The sequence below is a fragment of the Diadema setosum genome, chromosome 6, assembly GCF_964275005.1.
Source record: "Diadema setosum chromosome 6, eeDiaSeto1, whole genome shotgun sequence".
NCBI lineage: Eukaryota > Metazoa > Echinodermata > Echinoidea > Diadematoida > Diadematidae > Diadema > Diadema setosum.
In genome coordinates, this window is record NC_092690.1 from 19,096,885 (window position 1) to 19,116,288 (window position 19,404).

At 35.7% G+C, this 19,404-nt stretch overlaps 1 protein-coding gene across 1 annotated transcript; it reads left to right on the forward strand.

Moving 5' to 3' along the window:
- Positions 1–8,129: 8,129 nt before the first annotated feature.
- LOC140229604 (galanin receptor 2b-like) lies at positions 8,130–9,248 on the forward strand. Its single transcript, XM_072309848.1, has one exon. It carries the CDS (start codon positions 8,130–8,132, stop codon positions 9,246–9,248), a length of 1,119 nt encoding a protein of 372 aa, XP_072165949.1.
- Positions 9,249–19,404: the final 10,156 nt, after the last annotated feature.

The window sequence follows — 19,404 nt, forward strand, 5'->3', positions numbered from 1 at the left end:
TTAAAAAAAAACACCCCAAACGACATAAAACATGTAGAGAGAGAGAGAGAGAGAGGATAGAATTAGGTGTTGGCTATAGTTCAACAAAGTTCTTTTCTTTCATTTTACTATGAGATACTCCTTTGCCGTCGTAAGATGAAGCAACAATTAGGGTCAAGAGATGGCCATTACGGCGGAGAATGGGCATTATTGCCAGGATAAATGCGTGCATGTGTGTGCGTGTGTGTGTGTGTGTGTGTGTTACTTTGAGTTGATCAAACTTATTGAAGAATTATTGAAATTTAAAACCTTCACTCTAGAGACAACCGGGTCAGTCTGACCCTGAAAAGGGTCTGTTGGGGCCACACTCCGTTCCGGGTCAGAAATGACAAGGAATGGGGTGAGATATGACCCCATTCAGAGTCATGAATTGGGTCATTTTTGACCTGGAACGGAGTGTAACCCCAACGGACCCTTTCCGGGTCAGTTCTGACCTGGATGTTTTAGAGTGTTGTTAACAAGTAGGCCTGTTAACAATTATGATGAGACAACAAACACTCTGCTAGAAAAAGAGTAGGCCTAGTAATACATGTGTATTATGAATAACATTTCCAAATCATATTTTCACTTCACCATGACATTTCTATAAAAGGGACAGACCATCGTTCAATATCAGTGCGTTATGATTGGTTGTGATTTCACTCGAATAGGTTCCATTCTAACTATTAAAGACTCATTCCAATCTGTACAGCATTCTGAATCGTACAAAACACAGCAAACAGAACAAAACAAACATGTCCGAGTGAGGAAGGAAGAAAGAAAGAAAGGATGAAAAAACATGTTAAATTGATGTTATATAAGGACCATGTAAGTTCATTCAAAGTCAAAGTCATTCATATCACAAAGAAACCGAATGATATCACAATAACAGATATAACCAAATAATAATAATAATACTAATAATAGTAATAATAATAATAGTACTAATAATAATAATGATAATAATAATAATAATAATAATGATAATAATAATAATAATAACAATAATAATAATAATAATAATAATAATAATAATAATAATAAAAGTGGCCTCTTATAATGCGCTGAAGTCCATCAAGAATGATGCTCATGGCGCTCGTAATCGTACGCAATACATGTATGTGTGACTAGGATCAGTCAGGTTTAGTAAAATTTTACGCCAATAGGTTTCGATGTTAATAACACGCATTAGTCCAGTATTTTGATTAAAAAACAAAGACACAGTTTATAATTAGGCAGGAAGGGACAAATGATAGAAGAATAAAGATGAATCAATGTCACATCAGGGCCAAGCATATACAATTTATGTGCTACAGTTAACTTAGTAATGCCATTGATGGTTTCGCTAGCTTGGTATTTCGTTGTTAAACTGAATCCATTTCGACCATGTCCTCTTCACCAATGAACGTGCGCGGTTCTAGTTCACGCAATGTTCATGATGTTTGCTTAGGTTTTGTCGAATTGATCTCAGAACCATGAAAACTATTGAATATCAAATTGCCGAGGAAATAGTACTGGAATGATAGTTATGAACTCTGCAAGAAAAACGTACACACATTTATACATTGAAATCATTGAACCCAGCAATGTACCCATTGTGAGTTTTTGTGAGCTCGCGAGCACACAACGCACCCCACACACGCAGACGTGTATGGGGTCTGAACTAGGTCTTAGACTCGTAACAGATGTATAGCAAAAGGTGGTTCCTAGAGGAAAGACTGGGGGTGTATCACCCCTAAATGTAATATCAACGCTAAATGTAATATCGACCCTAAATGTAATACACCTTAACCCTAAATGTAATAACAACCCTAAATGTAACACATTTTAACGCTAAATGTAATAATCGAGTCAACCCTAAATGTAATACATTTTAACCCTAAATGTAATAACCGGAGACAACCCTAAATGTAATACATGTCAACCCTAAATGTAATATCGACCCTAAATGTAATACTTTTTAACCCTAAATGTAATATCGACCCTAAATGTAATACATCTTAACCCTAAATGTAATATCGACCCTAAATGTAATACACCTCAACCCTAAATGTAATAACAACCCTAAATGTAATATCGACCCTAAATGTAATACATCTGAACGCTAAATGTAATAACAACCCTAAATGTAATACACTTTAACGCTAAATGCAATAACAATCCTAAATGTAATTCATGTCAACCCTATATTCAACGCTTAATGTAATTTCGACCTTAAATGTAATACACCTGATTATGAGGGTAAGCAACGCAGAATATCGGGCAAAAGGTCAGGGGGTATACGAAGGAGATATGACGCACTCTCGCACTCTTGAAAGAACGACAATTTAGTTGCTTATAGACTTGTTTTTGTTGTTTACCCAGGTAAAAATCACAACAGTCTTATAAAATCCATTGTTTGCTGCAAAGTTAATTAGGTCGATGTAACATAGTTTTTAAATCTATTACCTTTATAATACAATCACATAAACATTTTGTATTCCAATCTTTATTCAGTGTTCATTATTGCTTAGAGTTTTGTTGAAAAAGAAAAAAAAATGGGCAAAAGTTAAGTCAGTTTGCCTTACTCATACATTCACATATCATAGGAAAGTCATTAATGGTGACTCAAAGATAATAAAAGACATCTATTTCTTTTTGCTTTAGCTGGCATTTTTAAATTCATTTCGTGTACCCTCCCCCACGACCAATTGTCCCAGTTTCGTGTCACTAAGTATAGGAGTGATTACCAGGAGTAGTGAACAATGTCATGAGGCTAATATTTCGGACAGTGATTTGCTGCCATGTCAATGTGTGACAGATATTTCGTCATTGAAACATTACATAGATAATGATGGTTCGTAAAAAATTTGCGAAATCTTTCTAAATCTTTCTAATTTCTAATTTTCTCAATCTACTCGCTTTATCATCCCGTTTCATCAGTAGGTATATGGTTTTTTTTTTCTTGCAATATTATTCATATTCAGAATTTCCTTGCAAAGAATTTTTGCCCATTTTTTTTCTTTTTCATCAAAACTTTAAACAAACATGAACACTGAATGAAGATTGAAATACAAAATGTTTATGTGATTGTATGATAAAGGTATAGATTAAAAAAAAAATATGTTGAATGTACCTAATTAACTTTGCAGCAAACAAAGGAATTAATAAGACTGTGTGATCTTTACCTGGGTAAACAACAAAAACAAATCTAAGCAACTATTGCTGCTCTTTCAAGAGTGCTATAAAAAGTTTCGTCATATCCCCTTCATATACCCCCTGACCTTTTGCCCGATATTCTGCGTTGGTTACCTGCTTCACTCTCAAAAATGAGGTTTTTAGATTTAGGGTCGTAATTACATTAAGCGTCAAGATGTGTCACATTTATAGGGTTGACATGAATTACGTTTAGGATTGTTATTACATCTAGCGTTAAAATGTATTACATTTAGGGTTGTTATTACATTTAGCGTTAAGATGTATTACATTTAGGGTCGACATTACATTTAGCGTTAAGATGTATTACATTTAGGGTCGATATTACATTTAGGGTTGAAATGTATTACATTTAGGGTTGAAATGTATTACATTTAGGGTTGTTATTACATTTAGGGTTAAGGTGTATTACATTTAGGGTCGATATTACATTTAGGGTTAAGATGTATTAGATTTAGGGTCGATATTACATTTAGGGTTAAGATGTATTACATTTAGGGTCGATATTACATTTAGGGTTAAAAAGTATTACATTTAGGGTCGATATTACATTTAGGGTTTACATGTATTACATTTAGGGTCGATATTACATTTAGGGTTGACATGTATTACATTTAGGGTTGTCTCCGGTTATTACATTTAGGGTTAAAATGTATTACATTTAGGGTTGACTCGATTATTACATTTAGCGTTAAAATGTATTACATTTAGGGTTGTTATCACATTTAGGGTTAAGGTGTATTACATTTAGGGTCGATATTACATTTAGCGTTGATATTACATTTAGGGGTGATACAGGGGGTATGCTGTATCTTCTTTCATAGCTTGAGAAACCAAAGAACTTTAATCACATTAAAGAATGCAAGGATTTTTTTTTTTTGCGCTTATTTGTTTGTTTGTTATGTTTGTTTATTTGTTTAGTTTAATTACTTGTTCGGTATTCTGGGTTCGTCTGGTCACGAAGAAGTAGCCTGATACAAAAGTGTTCTGTTTAGAAAACATCACGGTCCAAACTTTATTGCAGCGTGAGCTGACAAGTGAGACAGTAACACAAGCAGCACATCGCAATGAAAAAACTAAAACAAAAACAACGATTTAGATGCCATCGTGTTATGTATATCTATAAAATTTGTGACATCAATGTCCTTCTTTCAAAATTAACATTGAATCGGATGATCAGGGACTCCTATCGCTGGTTATTGGTATTGATGTCAAGGCTTTGTCGGAGGAAAATTTCAGTTTATATGAAGATGATTTTTTTTTTCCGGGGACAAACGTACGATTCCCAAAGCAAAGTTAGCCGCCACAGGGAAATCAAAGATGCTATAATGATGGGAAAATTGAGTACGCTATTTAGAATCGATTTTTTTTTTCTTCCGTTATTCCCCTTTACTCGAGTTACGTATGATCCTTCATAAAGCTATATTTCTCCACAAATATACTCCCGTCGCAACTGGTTTTAAATATCGATAAAACGGCAGGGGCACGTATTCTGGGAAACGATACATACAGACGAACAGACAGACAGAGAGACAGACACAGGCACACATACATTCCGTACAGAACATAACAATGTGCAAATATTCAAGGTCGTTTATAATAGATATCCCTATGTTGTCATCTTATATAGAGAAACAGTAATGGAGGTTCTGTCGGCGTTACAAACGAAAGCAATATCATAACTCTCTATCTCTCTCTCGTTATCTTGGTCTTTCTCCACATAATATACCACTCTCTCTTTCTCTTTACTCCTCTCATTTTTTCTCCAACTCCCCTCCCTCTCTCTCTCTCTCTCTCTCTTTCCCCTCTGTCCACCCCGGTCTATTCAATCGTGGTATGTAGCAATGATGCTGGAAATAGTTACTGAGCCCTTCGCTTCTAAAGCCAATTCTTTTACTTCAGACCATTAGATGAGAGCATGATCTCAAAACGAATCAATAAACACTGAAAATCCATTTAAAAATCGATGGGAATTTTCCTTGCTTTCCTACACGCATGCACTGGATAGGAAAAAATAAAGTAGACTATTTCTAAAGAAAGTATCACTTCATATTTGTTGTTCAGTTTCCGATGTTAGCTTCTATCATACCTTTGAAATAATTTTGTTCTGATTTGAAAGTCACTTGAGTGTTCTTTTTTTCTCTTTTGCGTCTTTTTTTTTTCGTTTTCCTCCCGAGCTTTAAGTGCATGGAAACTATACAAGAGAATGATCAAGAGGCTTGTAAATGCTTGCCAGTATACAATCGTCACAGGCTGTCACAGCCTATCTAAAAGAGATGCACCCTTTTTACACACATGTACGTTATAAAGAATGTTTCAAACAGAAATGAACTTTACAAACAAACTTTTCCGAAGCTGGCAAACCAGAATTAATAGAACTTATTTATGTCAACTGTAAGCAAAAATACCAGTACTGGTAGTTTTGGTGTAGACGGTTAAGCATACTCATTGTCTTATGTAACAAAATGAGAGTTGATTCGTATAACAAAAAGAATTAAAAGAAACCAATGAAATCATACAGTGGGCATAGAACTCATTTTCCCTTTGGATAATGCAAAACGATATTGTGACCACTGGTGGCAGTGTTCTAAAATAATCAGAGCGGAATCATACATCATCAACATGTGAAATAGAAAATGACTGAATGAATTCGTTCAGCTTTCCATGGAAGTCACGTTAATGCATTTTTACTCATGAAAGATAGACAATTCGGAGAGAGGGGAGGGACACTGAAGGGCAACATTTCTGTCGGGGGGGGGGGGGTATATATTTACTTGTCAACTTATATACTTGTCAACGTATACTTGTCAATACACTTTTCCTTCTCCTGGGTAAAACCTATGAATTGGGGATAGAGCTCATCAGAATCTTATCATCCGCAAAAGATATGCAATAGACAAGATACAAACAGAAAGAAAGAGAAACGGAACGTCCGGAACGAGCATGCGCAGTCTTACTATAATCTTACTACTAAATCTTGTAAGCGGAGCCGTTGTTTCTCCAGCCAAACTTCGCCCTCTGTTCGGTCAAGACACAGGGTACCGCGCTGCGTCTCATCTTCCGATTGAAACTTAAGGTATGTGAATCTTAGTTGTCTTAAACTTGATTAGAGAATAATAACTTGGCACACGTATTGGGCCGAATGCATAAAACAAGCAATTGCTTGTAAGCAATTGCTTCAAGCAAAAGCACAAGCTTGTCTAGCAAAATATCCAGCTCAAGCAATTGCTTAAATCCATATGCATAACCTTTTGCTAGTGCTTATACCTTTTGCTTGTCCCGCACAAGCAATTGCTTGCGTTTTCAACAATTTAAGGGACGTCACGCCTGTGCGAACACAAGAACAAAGGCGAGTGTGGCAGCATGCATTTGAAAGGGCATGTGTGTGCAGAAACATTTCCTGACATAGCAGAAGAGCTATAAAATGACACTCATAAATGCACACACAGACGCACACACACACAACTATACACACACTCGTATTACTGGCTGATTCCCATCACTGCTTACAATAGCCCGCATCTGCCAGATCGCACGTGGAGAGACGTCTCCTTGCTCTCCACCGAAATGAGACATCCTACCTATTTTTCATCAAATTTTGCGTGTTAACCAGTGGACATTCCCGTTGTTGAAATGAAAAATTTCTTACTCTACTTAAGAGTAATTTCTTGTAGATTTATACCAATCCTTCACAATCGTTGTCTTTCTTCCATGCTTATGAAAATTACACTTAAAAGGGAACGTCCCAGATAAGCAAAACCTCAAGCTCATTTTACAGAGCTTGGAAAATCGTATTAAAGCAATTCCTAGCAAGAACTAGCAAAAGGTATGTTTTATGCATACGTTTTTAAGCAAATGCTTGGTCTCTAAGCAATTGCTTGCGGACAGCAAGCAATTGCTTGTACTTGCTAGCAAGAGCTTCTGCTCGCAAGCAATTGCTTGTTTTTATGCATACGGATTCGAGTAAAGGTCTAGCACAAGCAATTGCTAGCGTTTATGCATCCAGCCCATTACCTGTCATGGTTACATTCCTAATCATAATTTATTACACGTTATCATAAACTTGATTTAATTATATTGGGCAGGCTTGCGACATTATTGAAAATAACCAACTTATTAACAAAAATGTCAAATTTATTTAGATTGTTTCTATTAGTTGTGGAAAAGAATAGATACTGTTTTTCGGACTTATTAATGCCACTGTGGTAATACTGAATATGATGCAAATGATTACTGTCCACATTTGTTTTGTCACCATTCTACAGAATTTTAAACTCTGAATCAATCTTTGACCAAAATGAAAGGCACTTCAGGAACTTTTTTCCCCTGTCAGGAAACCACAACGATAAGGAACTGGTTGTAAAAGACAAAATTGTGAAGGAGCGGGGTGGGAGAAACAGACAGCTACAAAATGATAATAATATCATTATAAACTCAGATACCAATGAATAAGTAATTGTGAATATTCCACATATTATTCCAATAAATGGTGGCAGGAAGTAAGTGCATTGATTCAATTTTGCGGAGGATTTGGACAAAAAAAAATATCTTCCTGGTGCAAGAACTTTTTAAACAGACCACTAGTATTTCGTAATACTACTTGAATCCTCACATATTTGTCGGCGTTTCTTTTTTCAAACTAAAAAAATTTTCAAACTAATTGACCTAATTTGATCTGATTTGGTATACGGCTCCTTTGTAAGTTATATTAAATTTTAATCTTTATTTCCATGAAATCAATCGATTTTGCTTTATTACAACTGAATTCCCAAATATACTTTAAAACTTTTGATCATGTTATTTGCAGACTCGCATCTTTTGGACAATTTGAAGTTTGTTTGTTGTCAAGTACACATTGTCCTGCTGTCAGAAGTTCAGGAGTTTTTTGTAAGCATCTTTCTGACATAAAAGTGAGGATGGAAGCGCAAACCTCTGCAACTACGTTTGGCACCATGATTTTCACAGCCACGCTAGTAGATGTCGGAAACTCATCGACATCTACAGTGGAAATTCACGATGTCGCCGGATGGGCGTGGAGTATGGTGTGGTCCTGGAATGACCTACTCCAACTTCTTTTTGCTGTTGTCGGGATCGTTGGCAACCTGTTGGTGGTTCTCGTCCTTGCTGGGCGGAATGCGTCCAAATACTCTACTGACATTTTCATCGGCGCGTTGGCAGTAGCTGATTTTCTGACGTCCGTTTTCATGATTCCAATTCCGAATGCCTACTGGGTTCCAGATACATCCCTCGGCTCATTCTACTGTAAATTTGTGTACAGACCCAGCTATCCGCTTTGGGTATTTGTCTTTGCGTCCGCCTACATCTTGGCAGGGATGTCTGTTGAGCGATTCGTGGCCGTTGCCTACCCTCTACGCCGTCACCAACTCATCACAAAGCGACGAGTCTATATTTTCCTCACTTGTGTTGGCTTTTTCTCTCTTCCCGCTTCCGCTCACAACTTAACTGTGGAGGTTATCGACAACAAGTGTAAAGACACTAAAACGAGGACGGTTAAGGTTAAATTATCAATTTATCTCTTTGTTGCCCGCGTGGGTATCCCAGTAATGATCATGGCCGTTACACAGATTCTTACGGCTTTATCGTTGAGCCGCCAATATCGAGAACTTCAAACCATTCTCGCTACCAAGAAGGCAGACTCTCCATCAGCTCACCTCAAGGCTCGTAACACCATCGTGAAGATGACTGCAGTCATTGTCATTATCTTCACCCTCAGCTTAGGTCCGCACAACTTCACACTGATGGTCACGGGTCTGACTGGACGTATATCCGACTACTTATTCAGCCCTCTCCATTACGTCTTCACTTTCCTTGCATTCATCAACGCATCCGCCAACCCGTTCATCTACGCAGCACGTTACCCTAAATTCCGCACAGCCATCAAGGATGTTTTCACCAAAGGTTTATCAAAGACTACAAAGTTGCCTCTCTTCGACCATGGCATCGATCACCAGTACAGCAACGACACGCAAACGAAGAATGTCACCTCTGTGATGGACCTATCACAAGTGCCATAGATAGAGCAACACTCACAGTTCATCTCGAGAGTTGAAGAGGAAAAAAAAATCTCGATTTACAAAAAATGCTTCTAATACTACTGATCATATTTCAGGGTTAGTATAGTTTTGGTTTAGATTTGGCTTCAGGTTTCCATAGATTTTTGATATTAGTTTGCCGTAGATTCCAGATGTTTTTGTTCTGTTTTAGAAAATGAGATAACTCTTACGAAATATGAAAGGCCATATAATTCTAAAAGGAATTCTAAGTTTAGTTGATGAAAATTGTTTTTGAAATGGCTGAGATATCCCGCGAAACGTCCCAGGAAAAATGCACTGGGGGATTCGAACCAATGACCCTCTGTGCAAGCTCACAAGTCGGGCAGTGTAGTCATTGCTACCACATAACAAGTCATGAGGATTGTTCTTTTAATGCCACTGAAAGTATGTACATAAAAGAAACATAATAATAAACACAGAGAGAAGAGCATTGAGTTTCGCTAGGACAAGGATGATATCGAAAGGGTGATTTACTGAAAAAGTAATGGTTATCTTGTTGGAATGCTAACTGTGATTCAGTAATTAGGATTTGAAGTTGTTGAAATCGTTCAGAGCATTACAATGCTACACTTATACCACGGTATAATAGTGGGATGTTATGCGTGCGTCATTCCCCTCATAAGAGGACTAGAATCTATGTTGTCTTTGATTGAGAGTGCTTAAATGAAGTATCCTTAGTAGAAAAGGATCAAGTTTATATCCACTAGATTAAGTAAGTTACAGCAACTCTACTTAATTATATGTTTGTAGTCATGGGTGGGTTTCGTCACGATCTGAAATCATTCTGTAGCTCTCAAAATACAGTGACGCCCGTTATAACAAAGTCCTCTGGACCGGCAGTCTTCTTTCGTTTTATCGAAATTTCGTTATAACCGAACAAATAAAACATAAAAATGCACAGAGTGCATAATGTTGCGGCCTGAATGTTTACTTCGTTGTAACCGGAATTTGTTATAACTGTGTTCACTGTAACGGGAGTGCACTGCAGTCAACTGAAATTTCAAATTTCTGACAAATGAAAATTGTAAAACTCTGTGGAGTAAAGGGTATACAGTACATTTCGTTATTCCGACGGCTTTTTTTTTTCGGAGGTTTTGTAATCTGAAATTCAAATAAGGTTCATTATTCCGAAGGATCTTTAATCATAAAAAGTTCGTCATTAGGAAGGTTCATTAATCCAGAAATGAGAAAAAAAAAAACAACTCGTTATTCCGAAGGTTCAATTTGAGCTTTTGATTGGCGAAAACGAACTAAGGTTCGTTAATATGCACCTTTTTAAATTTTTGTATTAAGAACACTTATTCATTCTTGGATTAACAAACCCTCGGAATAACGAAACTTATTTGAATTTCAGATTAAGAACATTATCTTATTTTCGAACTTACGACCTTCGGAATAAAGTCACAAGTATTGTGATTATCGGACCCAATTTATTTTCAGGATTAGGGTACATCTATAGATCCACGTAAAATTGTCTTTCTTGACTCGATGTACACAATGTAGGCCTGTATCATCTGTTTAAAACATAATTTGTTTAAGTTGTAGTATTAAATTGTAGTATGAAAATAATCTATGACAAAGTGGAACTCGGCTAGATGGCTAGATTATACTCGGATATGTAGTCTAACACTAAACAATGCTGAATGAGAAATTACCCATGACAACGACTATATGATGCTCATTGTTGTACCAAAGCAATAGTCATTCTCGACTACTTGTTTACATATTTTTTTTCTACTAACACACTATGTGCGCATTCTTCAGAATGGGCACATACTTCAGAAAATAATGTAATTTATACACTTCAAAAAATTATGTAATTTCTAATCGTCTTTTTTATAGATTTTTCCTCGACGATCAGGTTATGAATTTCTTTTGGTTCTGATGAGAAGAGCCGGAGGTACGCGCTGTCTAGTTTGAGTGTAAAAAAAGAAGTAATAACAAAGTACTGTATTTCAAATTATGTTCTTTAATTATTTTTATTTCTTTAATGTAAATAATCCTGTTGTTGCACAGCAGAAAACTTACTCAGAGTATAAGATTACTGCACTACATGTTGAGACTGTATCATATACTTGAACTATGCATCGTAGTACATAATTTATTTAAGAGAATGAAGACCTTCTTGCCGTTTGACAGGAAGTTGTAATGCAGTTTTTATTGAGAAACAGCTTTTTTAATCATACTGACTTCATAACAAAACATGGGAAGATGGTGAGTTACATTTGTGAACGTAAAGGATACTTCCCATTCACTTGAATTTGGTACGTAATAGCGCCAAATAAACATGAAAGTGTAGAGTAGTTTTCAAAAAACTATACTTGTCGTTTTCATTTCTCTTTGAATAGTTTGATACGTTATAGTGTTATACAGATAGACATGAAGCGTATTTTTTTTTCAAAATGTAACTTGTCGTTTCTAGTGCTGTTTTCAAAACCAACTACTGTAATACAAAGTAAACCACGCGTAAATCTACAACCTTGCGTTCTAAAGTCCATTACTTTTTGCTGTTATTTCTTACAAAATCCATTGAAGCTTAAAGTTGACGCTGTATGAGTTTTGATATCAGTGTCTCTCGAACAGATAATGATGAGGAATGCAATGATTATAATACCGACGCCTTCTCAATACGTCTGTTGATTTGGACTCGTCGTCTGTGCACACGTATTTTATAAGTCTCCTCCACACTTGGCTGCACCTGAACTCTAGAGCCTATCTTGTCGAAGCTCTGTTCATCACAGATTCTGCTGATAAGAGCTTTTGTTTCTGTGGTAGGTTTCCAAAAAAAAAACAACAACAAAAAACAAGGATATCATTGCAAAGTGTACAATTGGAGAGTTTAGAACAAGATTACACAAAATCCACAAAACATTTAGAGTAACAAAACGCTTAAGTTCAAATAATACTGTCGAACTTTCCTCGCTGAGATGTGTATTTCGATATTTTTATTAAAAAAATCACATTTAAAAACTTAGGAAGAAATATTGTAAACACTGACCCCCCCAAAAAAAAAAAAAAAATGCTATCACCACTATGTATAGTTGCATAATCTATGGATATCTTCATGCATGTAAATCGTTTCCAATATTTTCACGATTCTCAGCATTGGGGAAAGACTGAACTAAATATGAAATCAGTCAGTCGTAAATTGACATTTTCGTTTATTTATCTAATTATTTTTAAGACCACGGCAGGATGTTATGGGATCATACTATGGGGATTATCTGTTTAAACCGGAAACGATGTTAAACGATGTCTTTATACATATATATATATATAAGTATTGTCTTATTGAGAGTAAACATCACAGGTTACAATTGTACCAAGCAATTTCCAAATTTGTTGTGTTGGACAATTCTGTTCCTGAACTCACATTTTTAAAGTTAAATGGGGGAAAAAACAGCCCTGTACAGAAGCGAATGATCGAAGGTTACTTCGCGGAGTGTCTACAGCGTTTTGGAGGAATAGGATGTTGTGTGAAAGTAGAAATTTTGTGTGTATTGAACTGGGACCTATTATACGGGGCAGCTTTCAAGCACAATCATCTCTGTGGCCTATTATGTGATGCTAGTGTGGTGTAGGGTGCTAAAATGTCATACTTTTTTTTAATTTTATTTTGAAAACGTGTACTTGCCTTGAGTATTTTATACGCAGAAAAATACCGTATATTAATTTTCCAATTGTATCATAACATATTATTATTATACCACTAATAATATATTATTTCATATCATAATATGTGACCATACATCACAAAACCAACAAAAAGCTGCACGCCCTAATTTTATGCGAGGACTCAAAATAGATAAAATGGGTCAAACAAGCCCATCTGGACTTTTTCATATTTTCTGAAAGAGCAATTCTACATTCTTTTCTAAAGTTTGGGAGCATAAAACTACTATGGGATAATGTATTTCTAGCAGTTTTCTAGAACAACATTTTTATGTACATGAATCGTGTGATTAGGTATGTCTTAACAATTTCTGAGTTTGAATTTCTTTTTTGTCATTGGGATGACTTCAGCCAGCCTGTCATGTAATATGTAAAGAGTTAGCGATTTGAGAGGGAATGTTGTTGTTGTTGTATGTGTGTCAGTGTGTGTGTCGTCTTAAATGATGTCATCTCATAAAGAATACAGATACATAACCGATGTGAATGTCAAAACATCCATTGAAATCAAGCAGACTAGATAGCCAGTCCACACAGTTGTACCATGAAACAAGTCTCTAGCTCAGCGAAAAGGATCATGCATGTGGTGGGCGATGTTACCAAAGTCTTTATACATGTACTAAAAACGGACGTATGAAAGCCGCCAACCAGATAATCAGATGAATGACAAAAATGACAATAAATACAGATAAAAAAGAGAGAATAAGTTATGGATACAAGAAACTTCTCGAAAATGTCGAGGAGGCTCATAGAGATTCGCTTTCGTTTATCTTCATCGGCCTAAAAAGAGGTTGTGATGATGCTGGACAGGTGTATATGTGTAAGTCTTTTCTTTCTGTGTCCACATTATAATGGAATTATCTGTTTGTTTGTTTGTTAGTTTGGGTTTGTTTGTATGTTTTTTTTTGTGGGTTTTTTGTGCTTATTTACGGGGGAAAAAAAACCCTCACGAAATTAATCAAATGAACATATTCAACGCAAATACAAATTCGTCATATGCCAACGGCGCACCAAGCAATTGCACTAGGCCAAGACAAGTGATTCGGCATAATGATTACTCAGTGTTATTGTACTACTGGCCTGCACTACGCAAGCAGGACTTTGAAAGTCACTTCACACATACGGGCAGTACTCCTCTTCACGACGCTTAATGACAAAACGTGATAATTTAAAGGCATATCTTAGACACATAATATAAAAAAAAAATAGGGGAAAAACACATTTTATATTCAAGTTACGACAGAAAAATTTTAATGAAAGACATTTTGCATGAGTTTATTACATCACAAGTTCAGCACAATTTAGAGAAAGCACATCTGTTATCATGTTATTACATGTTTATGAAAGACATGTATACACAATTATTAATATCAAAAGATCAGCAGAAAGCACATCTGTTATCCAATTTATGATCGAATGTTTTATGGAAAGACATGTCATTCACACTTATTAACATCAACATTTAAGAGAAAAAATGGAAAACTATATCTCTAACTGAAATTGACAGAATGTTTCAAAATAAAAGACATGTCGTACATACTACCACCAAAACTTCAGCAGAAAGAAAACGATATCTCTTAACAAGATGTTTCACTGAAAGACATGTCCAATAAAAAACCCAAAGTGAGATCGTATCTATTATACAAATGATGCACATACTTGAGTGGATTGTCGCGCATGATCAAACCTTATAATGCACAGCCGTGGGTATTTTAGTCCATATCCACAATTAAAGGCACTGTACAGTACTGGTTTAGGTGAGGATTCAGGTTTATAACATTCCTAAGTGAGATAATGAGAAACCTCTTATGAAATATGAAAGAGCATGTAATTTTAAGAAGGATTCAATGTTTATTTGATGAATTTTTTTTTTCTCAAATAGCTGAGATATCCAAAAAAGTGATAACAAAAGGCGACAGGACACGCCTTTTATTAGGATCTCTTTGTTTCACCTCGTTTTTGGATACCTCAGCCATTTCAAAACCGATTTTCATCAAATAATCTTTTGATTTCCCTTAGAATTGCATGCTCTTTGACATCTCATAGAGTGGTTTCTGAATATCTCACAAAACATTAAAAGCTAAATCCTCACCTCAACCAGAACTCTGGACAGTCCCAGTTCACTCCCGTTATAACGAACACGGTTATAACGAAATTCTGGCTACAACGAAGTAAAAATTCAGGCCTCAACATTATTTGGTCTCTGTTTTTATATCGTTTATTTGTTTGGTTATAACGAGATTTCGATATAACGTAACAAAACTGCCGGTCTGGAGGACTTCATTATAATGGGAGTCCACTGTACATCCCATTTCATCGAGTCATGATAAATGTCTATAGAGAATGAAGTGATAATGTATGGCTATGGTGTCACACTTTAATTGGTATTCTATGCATAATTTGTTTTATTCAAAAAAAAATGTCAATGAAAATACTGAAATGACCAAAAAAAAAAAAAAAGTAATACTATGCATAAATTTTTCCACATGAGTCAGGAAACGTTGAATTAAAGCATCTTTTTACAGCACTCAAGTAGGTCAGCATTATTGATGAGCAAGTATAAAAAAGTTGAATGCTTTAAAGGGATAGTACAGTATTGGTGGAGATGAAAATTGGGCTTTTAAATTTTTGCGAGATACCAAGAACACACTTATGAAATAGTACAGAGCATACCATTTTAAGAGGAATTCAAAGTTTATTTGATGAAAATCGGGTTTGGAATGACTGAAACATCCAAAAATAAAGTAAAACAAAGAGATTGTAATAAAAGGTGGGTCTCACACTTTATTAGAGTCGCTCTGTTTTGGATATTTCAGCCATTAAAAAACCAATTTTCAACAAATAAACATTGAATTTCTCCTGGAATTACATGCTCTTTCATACATCATAAGAGGTTTCTCATTATCTCACCAAAAGAAAAAAATGTAAGAAACATGAAAGTCTCAACCAAAACCATACAATCCCTTAAAGTACAAAGAACTTGTTTTAATCAACAATAAAATGCCTTTATATTCACCTCCTGACACTTAGGGAAACTCAAGCAAATCTTGTCTGATACACTATGCACAACAGTCATTTACAACGGTGTGTTTATCTTTGAAAATAAGAAATTAGATATGACTACACGGAGATTCAGAAAATAGCCACAACCAGTATAATCCATTAGACATGCAAACAATAACAGCTACGGTTACCAGGTGGTTTGTTCACAAAGTAGAGGTGGACTTCCAAGTTATTGTATGTGAGAGGTTAATATTTACATCAAAGAACATTACCAACCATTTAGAAAAGAACTCCACATATCAGTTCTAAAGTCCAGTCATGAGGTCACTCTTAGGTCAACACTGATTTAGGCTTTAAGTTGTGCAGCTATTTTGAATACTAGTGCATACTTTCAAAATATGATAATGCTATGCGTAATATACTCTATAATTAGTATTGCTTTTGAACATAATGATTTCTGTATATCATACTGCATTTGCATGAACAAGGTAAATATTGATGCATAAACTATTTACCCTGCCACAATTTCACACACTTAATGGTCACTTCGTCCTCTTCACCATCATGAATACTTCAGCACATTTCCCACTATGCTATCGGCACTCCTTGAAACAGTTCAGACATATCTTTATGATATTTTTGACAACAGACAACACTCTACGTGACTTGCCATAATACTAGATGATGCTGATGAAAATTTCTAACAAGTAAACAAACAATACTTTCTAAAGGAAAATGTAACAAACTTTACAGTTCGACCTCGATTATACGGCCATGTTGGGACCGGTGCACATCCGGATATTAAAGCGAATTGGCCGGATATGGGAGACACAATGTTAATGTATATAGCTGTCGTCCAAGCTGACCGATCGCGATCCATCCATGTTCTTATGGTGAATTTATAGATCATGACTGCTTACTTTTACGATGATAATGTGGTGTGACTCTATGCAATTTGTAAATTATGTAATTTTGTAGGTAAATCGTGTAAGTTTTGTAGAAATTGTAATTGAATTGGTCACTGTTTCCTCTCAATTTTTGGGATGAAAGAAAAAGAAAGAAAAGTCCTTCACTGCCTGAACGCGTCCGGATAATAGAGATTTCCGAATAAAAGGAGGCCGGATAATCAAGGTCAAATTGTATGTGGTTATTTTGCCACACATGATCACAATTGGTAGGCCTATTACATTCATAGCTAATACCTTTTCACAACCTCTAAATATATGCACCCTTTTCGGCTAAACTTCATATTTCAACTCCACAATACCTGATGTTGATGAAAATTTCTGACAATACATTTTAAGATAAATGTACACAAACTATGCAGTCATTTTGCCACACATCACCACAATTGACATTACATTCATAGCTTACCCTTTTCACAGCCTATAGATATACATGTACTCACCCTTTGGGGCTTATCATATTTTAACTCCACAATATGTGATGTTGATGAAAATTTTGACAAGTTAACACACAACACTTTGTAAGGTAAATGTAAACAAACTATATGTGAAGGAAAGATATTATTCAGAGGGGTGAAGGCTCAGGTTTGAGTTTCTTCAGTTTGTCTCCCTCTACAGTACAAATGGAAATTTGTTAAGATCGCAACTGCTGATCTGTAAATTAATGTACAGATCAGCAGTTGCGATCTTAATAAATTTTCATACGTGTAGAGGGAGACAAACTGAAGAAACTCAAACCTGAAACTATATGTGGTCATTTTGCCACACACAATCACAACTGATATTACATTCATATATACAGAGTAAATATGTTTACCCATTTAGGCTTATCTTCTTTCCACTCCACAATACCTTCATTCTGCAAACATTAAAGACATTGGATGGAACTACAATAGTACTATAATGCTGGCTTCAAACAAAACTTAATACAGGTCTAACATTTTCAACAATGTCAAAACAGTCTACATGTCAAAATCTTGAAGATTGTCATATTGCCTTCAGCAAGTTTTGGAATATGTTCAAATGCTGTCAGGGTTTTAGGCATAACCTTTATCATAAAGAACTCTCATGCCATTTTGATTCCATACACATGTGTCAGCCTTACATGACACAAATTTGTCAGCCTTACATGACACAAACAATTCATATCTCAAGGTGCAACAGTTAAAAAAAAAATGCATTACAATGTATGAAAGACAATGGTTTATTAACCCATTGAGGACAGACTGATTTTGCAATAACATGCATTTTCCATAGACACTTGTCAGAGTATTTTCGGGACTGTCTTCAATGGAATAAATACCCTATTCTATCCAAGTTCCAAGCACATGATGCGTAACTTATAATACTTGCCAATAAATAAAGGTTTATCAAAATCTACGACTTGTTCTCCATCTTTTCTTTTTTTTTTGGGGGGGGGGGGAGGGGATTCAATATTTTGATATATGATTTCCCAAAACACAATGTTTACCATATATTACAACATGCAGTATTGTGATATGATAACACGTAATCTAATATTCACAAGAGGAAGGAACTGTACATTATTTGTTATATAACTTTACCCTGCAAGTGTCTACAATCCCTGCCAGATGCTCTGGGATGGACCATGCACTCACAGTGGTTCTTGTTTGATTTGAATTGCCATCTTCTTGTGCTGATCCCATGCAATAACAATAATTCCTTGTCCATCTCCAGACAGATATGCAATCATAGTCCAATTTTATGCTCTGCATTCAAAGTGATTTTCTACCGCCTCCTCCAAACGCCCCCCCCCCCCCACACACACACACACATACAATGTACTTGTGAAAATGCTTGACATATTAAGCAAAGCACACTTGACCGAATTTACAATATGGCACTGCCAACACACTTGCGGCACTTATTCAACAGAAAACCCTACACACAGCTTCTCAATAAATCATATGGTGGAGTTAATATTTGTCATGATCATGATTACAGCTGTATACAAAAAGGATCACTGATTCACCTGCAATTTTACAATGTAAGTAACGATGCAATTCTTTGTGTTACAGTTATGACACTGAATTGACAATTTACAATAGAAAGGTTCTTCCCTCTTGTCCACATGGAAAAGTTCCTTTGTTTTTCTTTGACTTCTGATGCATAATTAAAATACCTGATATGATATAGTCCAATATAACGACCAAAAGGACCCATTTGTACAGATTGCCCTATGTAACTGGGACTACTTCTCTAAGCTGTTTTGTTCAAAGAAATTAATAGAATATACATTTGTATATTGCCAGACCTCCCAACCTTTCTGACTGAAAACAATAGGGATGATTTGGCTCAAAAATAGGATAGAATGAGCAATTCCCATAGGAGTTTGTAGTAAAATTATCCAGATAAATAGGAAGTTCCTGTTGAAACAAGAGCTCGGGATGGTCAAAATTTAGATTCTTTCCTCCAAATTCAGTATGGTTGGGAGGTCTGTATTGCCTACTATGCAAGCA

Excerpts from the sequence above, each read along its gene's own strand:
- LOC140229604 (XM_072309848.1), top strand. The coding sequence starts at position 8,130 with ATGGAAGCGCAAACCTCTGCAACTACGTTTGGCACCATGATTTTCACA.